General features: G+C 33.7%; 1 protein-coding gene across 1 annotated transcript; it reads left to right on the top strand.

Moving 5' to 3' along the window:
• The first annotated feature begins 2,362 nt into the window (after positions 1–2,362).
• Positions 2,363–10,389, top strand: LOC145587399 (putative BPI/LBP family protein At1g04970). Its single transcript, XM_081644137.1, has 6 exons — positions 2,363–3,007; positions 4,494–4,633; positions 6,434–6,848; positions 7,947–8,195; positions 9,219–9,344; positions 9,772–10,389. Exons 1-6 carry the CDS (start codon positions 2,558–2,560, stop codon positions 9,958–9,960), a joined length of 1,569 nt encoding a protein of 522 aa, XP_081500263.1. The 5' UTR covers positions 2,363–2,557; the 3' UTR covers positions 9,961–10,389.
• The last annotated feature ends 1,279 nt before the right edge of the window (positions 10,390–11,668 follow it).

Below are 11,668 nucleotides of genomic sequence, written 5' to 3'. Positions count from 1 at the left end.
AAGCATAATGGGAATTTATTTCTATTTCGATATTATTGAGGGAAATCGTTCCAATACGAAGTTTGAAACAATTGCATCATAAACTCATATGGAATAATTTAAATTTAAGGAAAACTAGTTATTGGCTCAGATGATGCCCAAAATATTGTAACAAATAATTTTTAATCATATAGACCATTTCAAAATTGTCATGCTCAAATTAAGAGGATAAGGAATTATGTGCAAGTATATTAATACCCTTTCAAAATTATCATGCTCAAATTAAGAGTGTATTTATATTATTCTGTAATTTTTCAATAGTCTGTCAGTAATTAGATTCTAACTAAATGAAAACAATATCTAACAAAAATAATTAACAATTATATTCGACAATAAAAACATTATTTATAGTATGAAAGATATATAAATTAAAAATTAGTCACTCGTATTTTATCGATCAATAAACACATAGTTGTAAATTAATAAACAAACATAATTTTCTTTCAAAAAAAAATAAAAAATAAACAAACAAAATTGATCAATAAAAACGGAAAATTGAAAGAAATAACCAGAATAGACAACAATACAATGCTCTCAAAATTAAAAAAAAAAAAAGTCGTGACTTTGACATGTATACATGGTGTTGTGCACCAACTCTGCTTTTTCCAAAACTGTGCATATGGGTTTACATTTATTTAAATTTATTATCAATCGTTTTTCAAGGGTTTGTTCAATTAATTTCATGACTTGAACTCGAGACCAATAAGTATTAACTATTAAGTTACAAGTCTTATCATCTTAGTTATTCATTTATTGAACTTTTCCATCAAATTAAATTATAATTAACTTCGATAAGATAATTAGTGTTTATACATCTTTTTTCAAGTCATGGAATTTCAATATGATTATCATGAACATGATTAGCAAACTAAACAAGTACAAACTAACATCTTATAACAATTATAACAAATATTTAAACCTCTTCATCAGGCTCATTGGGGTCTAACCCCGTAATTATTTTAAGAGTTTATGGACATGAGGAATACATAGCCATTAGCCAGTTTTTTTTTTTTTTTTTTTTTTTTTTTTTTTTTTTTGTTTTTTTTTTTTTTTTTGACAAGAACATCCAATATTGATATAATGTCTTAGATATATATAGTTTCAAACATTCCATTAGAGGTTAAGTTTCAAAGTTTGGCCGTCCATATTTGTCGGTCCAAAATCCGCTACTAGTGTCAATCATATTGTTACAATTAAAAAAGATCTAAGAGATAATACAATTAATAATTTAGTATTCATAGTTTTTAATTGTTGGAATACGAAATCTATCGTGATTTTGACATATTTCCTCTATTCCAAATTAATTGTAAATTTTAATAACATTATTTTGACATATTTCCTCCATTCCAAATTAATTAACATACTAGATTCGTCTCGTTGATGATTTTTGTCAAGAGAAATCACATGCTAAACATAATAGACTTTGTTTAGAATGAACCTCCCTTAAATTAAATCAATACAGGTTATATAAATGAGTCTTTTCATGATATGTCCAATCATCCTCTCAAAATATATAGCTCAAAGATGTCATCACAAAATCACAAACGTGAGCAACTATTAACGATTCAATCGTTGAAAATGAAACCTATATGTGAACAAGCGACCAAAATTTCAACTAGAACTGACCACAAATGACCTTTGTTTGGAGTTATCTTTGGGACCACTCTTAGAAAAACTTGAATATAATAATTTTTCCAAAATATATTTTTTCTTCCTATCATACAATCTTTCGACCAATACCCAGCCGTTGTAAATAAATATTCATATTTAAAATTTAAATCAAGGAAAATTCTCATTGATAAATTTTATTTTTTTGGCACTATTTTGACCATTTGTATGAAATTTATACTAAAAATGTTTATGACTCAAATGACTTGGAAGTATGCAGTGCAAAAAATTTTCATGCCATGAGCCATATTTCCGAGATTCATGCATTTATTATTGAATAAATACCCAAATGTACGTGTGCCTTGAAACCGATTGTCTGAAGCTTTACAGTCACCTAAAAAAGAGTGATGCTCCTTCTACTGCCTTTGGACTAGTAGTCAATGACATCCTCCAGCTTACTCAACGCTGCCAGGGGTGTTCTTTTTCTTTTGTGAAGAGGGATGGTAATCGTGTTGCACACGAACTTGCTAAACTTAGTCCTAGTTTTGAGGAGCTTAGAGTTTGGATGGAAGAGATTCCTTCAAGTATCTCTACTTTTGTAATTGCAGATTTGCATTCTCTGGCTGATTAATAATATCTCTTTGCTCGGTTTTCGTCATAAAAAAAAAAAAAAAGAAAAAGAAAAAAACATATTTAGAAGTTTTGAAGTATTAAACCGAAATAAGCAATGTAAGATTGCACTTTCGCAATCCAATTAACCGTCTACTTGCCAATTAATCACGCGTACACGTCCTCTCTACCCCCTATAATCTCAATTCTAATTCCCCAAACAAACATAGAAAACACCAACTCTTTCTTTCCTTCCTTGAGTTACCGCCATCTCTCTGACTCTCTCTCCTTTGACTTTCCCATGAAAATCCCACCACCTCTCCTCTCTCTCCTCCTCCTCCTCCTCTCCTCCCTCCTCCTCCTCCTCCCACCGCCACCTTCCACCACCGCAACAACCACCACCTTCTCCGGCGAACCCTCATACTTCTCCTTCCTAATCTCAACCAAAGGTTTAAACTTTCTCAAAGACTTGCTAATTTCCAAAGCAATCACCACTTTAACCCCTCTTCAAATCCCCCAAATTGATCGATCCATCCAAATACCCTTTCTTGGGAATGTCTTTGTTCGATTATCCAACCTTTCTCTTCACCAAATCAGGGTTTCTAATTCCCATATTACCCCCGGAGACTCCGGTATCGCCTTTATTGTTTCTGGGGCTACTGCTAATATGAGTTTGGATTGGTATTACTCTTATTCTTCCGGTTGGTTTTTTCCTTTGCACTTTTCTGATCATGGGTTTGCTTCTATTCAGGTAATTTTTAATTTTTGGTTTTCTGCTTTTGGACTTGGAATTTGCTCTTTTTTCTTTGATTGGAATTGAATATTGCATGTATACTGTGTTTTATTTTGATTGATGTAATTGTTATGATACTGATCAATTATCATGCCCGGTAAGGCGGTAACCAAGCTTGCTTGGTGGAGCTGGTGGGGAACTCACCTTGTGACAAGTTCGAACCTCACCAACTATGTTTGTTTGGGAGTAGGAATTTACCTCCCTTTACTCTCAAGCGTCGTGGCTGATGGTTCAGTCGGGTCATTCTTCTTACCCCACAAAATAAAAATAAAATTATCATGTCCAGTGGTGGTCCTGTCTCCGGAAGGCGGTGTTTGAGGCGGTTGAGTGCATTTACATTGGATACATGATAGCTATAGTATAAGCCTTTGAATGTGGGATTTGCTGCTTTCTTTTGTTTTTATTGGAATAAAATACTGTATCTACTGTCGATTGGACTCAGTTTCTGTGTCCTTTCAGTCTCTATTCAAATTTTAGTGGAGGGTGGTACCTATGAAATCAGTGATTCATGGATTGAATTGAAGTATTTGTTACATTTGCATCGAGTCTTGTTTACGGCTAAAATGGTCTCAATGTCTCATAGTAGTTTAATTTCTCAGACATTGCTTTAATATGAATTGTTTTGGAAACTTTTCTGTTAGTTGTGTCCATCATATTTATTTGAAATGTTTGAGTGTGGGATTCGTGACTCCAGCATGTGGCCCGTAGAAAGTGTAAGGTGAAGTATTTTGTCATGCTAAGCATATTTTTAGGGACCTTAGGAAAACACTTGCAGCATTTTTTATCTTTTAATTCATGCTGTCTCCACCAAACAGTCTTCCTCTTGATTTGAAGCATGTTCTTAGATGCAATGAGCTCCATAATAAAATTACCTTTATATCAGTGTAGAAAAAGGTGCGCCTAGGCGCTGAGCACTTGGCGATTAGGGTAGAGTGCCTTTATTGCTCTAGGCGAGGCGCATTCAATGAGGTGTGCATAAGAAATTTATAAAAATTGTTTTATACCGTGTGCCTCACTTCAAAGAGGTGCACTGAAGCGCGCCTAGGCACAATAGGACCTTTATCGCCTTATTGCCCCTTGAACGAAGAAGAAGAAGGTGGTTGATGGAGGAAGTCAAACAGTTATCTTAAACTCAAAATGATTGAGAAGAAAGTTTTTGGACATCAAAATAGAGATTGGAAGAAAAATAAGGAATTGAAGTCGTAACTCATATCATATTCTAATTATTCTTTATATGATTTGACATATGTTGATGAGTGATAATAAATCTATACAAGCATCATCCATGAAGTCTTCCATTTTGGGCCAGTCTACTCACATCCAAAACACATTTTTTGAAGTTGACTTGCTTAAAATTTCCTGATTAGGTCAATTATCTAGTCCATACAACTATATGACTAGTAATTCCATATTAATTTTTCTGTAAATATTTTTTATGTAAAAGGTAGAAGGGATGCAAGTGGGCCTCACCTTGTATTTGGAGATCCAAGAAGGAAGACTGAAACTGTCGCCTGTTGAATGTGGTTGCTTTGTTGAAGATCTTTCTATCAAATTGGATGGAGGTGCATCTTGGCTTTATCAAGGGTATTTATCTTTTAACTTCTTCCGGTGGTATATTTAAGTGAAATTTGTCCATCATTTATATTCTTGTGCATCTAGATTTATTTATCAAATCATTAGTCATATGATAAATCTGTATGACTAACAAGTAACAACTACTACAACAATATCATATTGTTGATACCAGGTAGATAGAGTTGGTTGCAAAGGACAAGATGACATCTCCGTTATTTGTTTAAGCAAACCTTTCTCATTCATTCTCCCCTTTCCATTTTGGGCCAGTCCAGTAATGGAGTGGGGGCAGAAACAAATGTGAAGATGAGGGGTGATAATGGGAAAACAATAACAATAGAGGATAGTTACAAGCATTTGAGAGGATTGTTGTCTCACAAAATGTAAAACCAACCACTGTTATCTCTGAGCAATGTACTACATTCCCTATCTCTGTCAATCTACTATATTTAAAAGATGCAAGGCACAAAAGGTCCCTGGAGCCTGAGCGCAGTGTGTTAGGCAATTGTATAAGTCTAAATAAGTAAATTAGATTACTATAATACCTTTTTGAATTGAAAAAGATAGGGGGAAAAAAAAGAGAAGAGAAGAGAAGAGGGGAGGGGCAGCCATGCGACTATCTCAAATTATTAATTTTGTATGGCTCCCACTACCCAGATTAAAAATAAAAAAGAGAGATAGAGAAGAGGGGAGGGAGGGGAGGGAGGGGAGGGAGCAGCCACGTGACTATTTCAAATTATTAATTTTTTGTGGCACCCATTAGTCCATTACCCAGATTAAATTTTTTTTTTTTTTAAAAAGAATAAAGAGGAACAACACTAAAATCTTTGTAGAAGAAGTGATAACAAACGAAGAAAGCAGAAAAGGATGCCAGGAGGAGCAATGAAGAGAGAGAGAATAGAGATCGAAGAGAGAGAAAAAAAACCGAAGGGTGAGGGTAAAGTACCAACCTGAAATTGCTTCACTGGTGACCACCATATTTGATTCTTGAGGAAGAGGGTGGACCTTAGAGGGTTTTTTTTTTTTTTTTTTTTTTTTTTTTTTAAAAAAAAAAAAAAAAGCAAAATGATTTAAGCATTGAACTCCCTTTTTGGAATTTGGAGTCAATAGTGTAACAAGTTTTTGTTCTAGTAGCTAATCTCGTTTTGAAAGTAAAGTGTGTCTAGTCATTTTGCGCCGACGTCTTCCATAATCCATATCTTGAGAGTTACTTATTGGCTTGTCTCCACTTGAGAAATACGCTGACTGCACTTCTACTCTATGATTGCTAGCTCTCTACATTTAAATGTACTCTACATTTAAATGTAGAGACAACTCTGCTCTTAAGATCTGCTTTCTCTGTTTTTATTTAGGTGAAACACTTTTCTTTTCATGCTTGTCAATGCATAACTTTGACCAATAATTTCAATAAGAATATATTATAACAATTGAATATTGATTAACTATTCATTGAGACAATTCCTAGCAGTACCTACAAGACTATTTTTTTTTCTTATGTATAATTTCTAACATTAGTCAAAGTGGATTAGGTGAATAGTGCAAAAAGTCAAAAACTAACGAAGGGAGTATTTATTTTTTTTAATTATTTTTTCATTATGTGTAAGTCAGCAAAATTTAAGAAATTAATATGTGTGATTAGTGTAAAAATAGAATTGTTTCATTGAACAGAAAAAGCAGGAAGTTTATCTTCACACGAATGCCAAAATATCGGTCGATGTCGGATAATAAAGAGTTAATATGACCAGTTATAAATTAAATTTGCATCAGCGACTATCTGACAATATTAACTTCTCACTTCTTCACTCTTTCAAGGCTTGTAGATGTTTTTGCTGGACAAATTGAATCTGCAGTGGAGGAAGCTATTACCAAGAATCTTAACGAAGCAATTTTAAAGCTTGCTTTGTCTCTTGAAAGCTTACCAAAGCAGATACCAGTTGATGATGTTGCGTCCTTGAACGTCACTTTTGTAAATGATTTACTCCTGAGTAATTCTTCCATTGGATTTGAGATCAATGGTTTATTCACTCAAAGAGATCAAGCATTGGAATACAAATACAAGGACCATTTATTTCATAAAGAAGGTTCCTTCAGTCCAACAGATCAAAAGTGGAAATCGAATTTCTATGAGGAGCATGTGCAAGCCTTATCTTGTCGTGATTCATCAAGAATGGTAGGAATATCAATTGATGAAGCCATTTTTCACTCAGCTTCCAACTTGTACTTTGAGGTAAGCTCAAATTCAGATTGATTCACGTGTTAGTATTCAGCTTTTGTTTCCCCTTGCATTTCTCTATGTTGAATAGCAATGAAAACCTTGTGACTTCTCATCCCGGAGCTTGAAATATGACTTGAAAGCGGAAAAGTAGCATGACCTATATATGTTGATTTGAGCTTTCTACTTTTGATTGTAGAAAAATTAATTTGTCATCAATTTATTCTGAGTTGCTTGCCAATTTCAATTATCGATGATTATACAATTCTTACAATACAAATACGGCTCAAACAAAAGAACATTTCTTATTAATTTTATAATGAAAATCTCCTGGAAAATAGGTTGATTTTATTAACAGATTGAACTTGTGAAGGATTTTTCAATTCTGCATATAAACAAGCAAATATGAATGATGTCCTATCAAAGGGGTGCCTATAGCAGAAGTCAATTGAAAACCTTAGCTCCAGTGACTGGTGTTATGAAACTAAATGAAAATACCAGTGAATGAATCAGTTCAAGAGATAAAATGGGATGAGATAAATCATAAAAGTGATGTATGGCAAGTATTTTCCATGTGCAAATTGGTTATACATATGAATAGTGGCTTTGCTATGAATCTAGTATGTATTCTTTTGCTAACGTTTTGAATTGGCTTGGGTCAAAACAAATAAAATCAAGGAAATTTTCTACGTGATTACATATTTTGTTTCCAGCATGATGACAATAATGACAGCATTTTCTTAATTCAAGGGGATTTTAGTCAAGCCATTAAAGTGTTCAAAAAAGAACTTCAATGAGGTTTCTATTATATAAATTTCTAATACTAAACAAGGAGGGGAAATGAATGATATTTGTAAATGACTATGATAGTATGATAAGGAAAAATCCTTTTCCCCAGCAATGACAATTTTATTGTTGATATAAATGATTACTACTTCTTTTTGAGCTTATAAATTAATTCCCACATTACAGTAAGGGTGCTTTTGTCATTTTATGTGTGATTATAATCATTATATAGCATAAAAGGTTTTGAACAGCATAGGGGCAGTCTTTTCATTTAAAAGTTAAAACTTGTTGGCTGATCAAACTGATTAGATATGTATTTGTGGCTAGGCAGGTTGCTTGAAATGGATTGTGGATAAAATACCAGATCAGGCTCTCCTGAACACTGCTGGTTGGAGGTTTATTATTCCTCAGCTTTATAAGAAGTACCCAAAAGATGATATGAATTTGAATGTCTCGTTCGTTTCTCCTCCAATTGTAAGGATTTCCCCCCAAAACATCGACATTATTGCCAATGTGGACTTGATAATTGACGTCTTAGAAGGTGGGCAAGTAATACCAGTTGCATGCATATTACTGGTCAGTTTTTCCAACTTGGGCTAATTAGCTGACTATTTGTATGCTCTTTGTTCTATAGCGATTAGTTTTTTATTTTTATTTTATTTTCTATTTTCTATTTTTTTTTTATTGTTTGACAGTTGTAGGTGCATGACCTATTACTTTTATGTCATGCATATCGAAATCTGTTAGTTGCGTAATCTAGCAACCATGATTATAAAATGTTAACATGATGCTTAAGCACAGCTGTTGACCTAGTGTGATGTTTTCTTGAGCTACTGTATCTTATGGGGCTGGAGAGTTCAAATGGGCAAGAGTAGAGCTTCTGATCTTGGCAGGCACTTTGGTTGAGATTGTTTTTAGAAGCTCCTTTTTTTTGTAGTTTTAATGGTGTTTGATAGTCGTTACAGTTGGATTGAGGGGCTCTTTAAGCTAATTGGTACGTAGTGCCTTAGTGGCTGTGTTGGGAGGATGGGGGGGGGGGGGGGGGGAGGATATTGCAGGAGTTATGACTAATATGCATAGATCTTTAGAGGGTAGGTTTTTTTAGTTTCATTTGGAGGACATCTAAATAATTGATTATAATTTTTATTAATTGTATCCAAATAGGAGTGTTGTTACACTTTAAATGACCTGGCAGTTTTCTTAGTGCTAGTTCAGAGTATGGCTGCTTTAGATGAGTAATATGCATAGAGGCTTTTTTTGTTTCATTTGAAGGACATCTAAGCAAGTGATAATAATTCTTAATAATCAGATCCAAATAGGGGTGTAGAATTCTTGAGTACTACATTCTGTTTTGTCTTTTGCTTAATAACATGTGAATGTTGAAGATATCTTTGTTGCATGTGAAGCGTGAAATTCCTGTCTGTATCAATTTTGTGCACTTTCTAGATTAACCATTCAAGTTTATAAGCTTATTGATCATTTTGTTGAGCCCCTATAGTTGGGAGTCATTGCCTGCACTGTCACATCAGTTGCTTTAGATGGCTTTTTATTTCACATCATGAGTTATGTTGTTCACTTCACGTTGTGTATTTGTCTTAGGAAATTCATGCTTCTGGCTTTGTAAGAATAAGAGGTAATGATCTTGGGGGCAAGGTAAAAGTGGATGATTTCAAAATGGCATTAAAGTGGAGTAAGATTGGTAATCTGAAGATGTTTTTGATACAGGTAAATGTCATTCAACTTGTGTTTAGAGTTTTTTTAAAATTGTTTGCTTTCTGTTTTTCCTTTAGGTATTTGTGAATAAATAGTAGTTTCTAATGTTTCATCAAAATTGTATCTATTTATTGACTGGACAGATATCTAGAGGAAATTCAAACCTCTATGAATATTTGGCCCAAATTTGAAGTCTTTTTGTTGATCGAAACTTCATAATACTGAATATTGATATTGTGGTGTGTGCTAGTCATGCGTTCTGCTACGTGTTCTGCTATGCGTCTACTTTAGGATCTCCTTTTATTTTTGAAGACTTAAAATTTGAATTGAATTTTGGGTATCCTAAGATCTACATGATTATAAGGCTAGGATGACTGAAGCTTTTTTAGTCTGCATTTGGGACTTGACCGCTTTTTTTTTTGTTTTGTTTTGTTTGCAGCCTGTTATAAGGACAGTGGTTGAAACAGTTTTCGTACCATATGCCAACGCACGTCTTTGGAAAGGGTTTACGTTGCCCATGTTCCACGGTTTTACCCTTGAAAAGGCCATAACAAATTACCTAGACTCCAGTCTCGTTGTTTGCAGCGATGTAGCATATTCGGAGTCGGATGATCATGTCAGGCTTTGATAATTGATACAGATATCATAGAATTTTATGTCAACTCAGAGTCAAGAGGAATTGCTATTTGCTGCAGTGTATCGGGGTAATGGGTAAAGCTGCATATATTTTGATCCTGTATACAACCATCTGGGAGCCTTGCAGACTACGTAACCTAACATTGTGGATGAAAACAGAGGCAGCTTTGCTCTTTGTACTTCATATAACATACTGTATATATGGGTATGATGATACGATCAAGCTCCGCGAGTGTAATTTCTGTGTGTTATATGTAAATTATGCATAAGCTTTGTTCTCATAAAAAAGTAAGCATGTTACAGTTCTCAGTTCTTCATTAGAAGTACCATTCAAATTGTAAATACACTAAATAATGCTATGGAGTATCATTTGGAATTTTTTGAGGTAAATATATAGATACTAGATACTTTAATTTGGCAAGTTTTGGCACCAAGCATTTGTTAAACCTTACTCTTGACTCTTGAGTTCTGCTTCGAAAAGACTGAAACTTTTAAAGTAAAATACCTTGGACTATGGCTGTGCACCGGCCCAAAATCAGACCGGACCAGGACCGGAATCTCACACTTTCACGTACCGGAGACTGGACCGACCAGAATCTCACACTTTCTATATACTACCTCCGTTAAATGTTATGTGCAACTTTGGAATATTTTATATCTCACAAATAATACCCAAAGTTGCACATAACATTTAACGGAGGTAGTAGTTCATAATTAAAATAACAATCTCCAATCTTTGAATGAAACCACACTCCAACCCCATTGCAAGAAATCATAATTCACATAAACCTGTGCATCATATGTACAAAATCTTGGATACTGTTTGATCCTTGTGACGAAGAAAAATGATTTTTTTTAATGCCAACCTCTGAATTTTGCTCTATTGCATTACTGCTATCGTTTCTGTTCCAAAGGATTACTCCCTCTTCTTTATATTTGTTCTAACCACTTTAACTAATTTTGTTTCGCAAAAAGATTATAAGTGAGAAACTATATGAAACGGATGAAGGAATTTTTTTTATAACTCGCTACTATTTTTTATGCTAAGTATAGATAATTGTCAATGAATACGCAAATAGAGAAAATGTAGGCAAAGAACATGAAGAGTTGTCAAAAATGTCGATTTAAAGTCAATGGAGTCAATAAATTGAGCGTATTTGTATTTTGTTTCGTACTTCCTTAATTATTACTCGTATTTTTTTTTTTTTAATTTTATCTTTCTTCTTTTGTTTTTATTCCTTCTACGGCATAGAAAATTTTCACTTTTATCACTCCTTATCCCACCACATGGTTCACATAAAACTACGGAGTATATAATAATATCAATGTTTCTAAACACTTTTCTCTCAATAGATTAATGTAATTAGGTAGTCCATACATACATAGAAATATCAATGTAATCGATTGTTTGAGTTGTATTTCATAAATAATTTTATCTTATTTATGTATTGTAACACGACGCACATTCTTCGGGCATGACCGCATCCTCACTGGCGCCATGTAAATAGTATGCGGAATTGCAAGCTGCTCCAGTTATCAAGCAAATTTTAAAGTCGAAAATTCATATTTGGATATCATATCGGGCGTTCGATGTCTAATGTGTAACTTAGAACACCCAAATTCATTAATTCGGTTTATAAATATCATTTTTAGTATTGTCAGTTATCAGATACTCGGTTTGGTCACGATGATGGTTTGAG

The sequence above is a fragment of the Chenopodium album genome, chromosome 17 (assembly GCF_948465745.1).
Source record: "Chenopodium album chromosome 17, dcCheAlbu1.1, whole genome shotgun sequence".
Classification (NCBI taxonomy): domain Eukaryota; kingdom Viridiplantae; phylum Streptophyta; class Magnoliopsida; order Caryophyllales; family Amaranthaceae; genus Chenopodium; species Chenopodium album.
The sequence above is the reverse complement of the archived record's forward strand: the minus strand, read 5'-3'. Positions and strand labels throughout refer to the sequence as shown.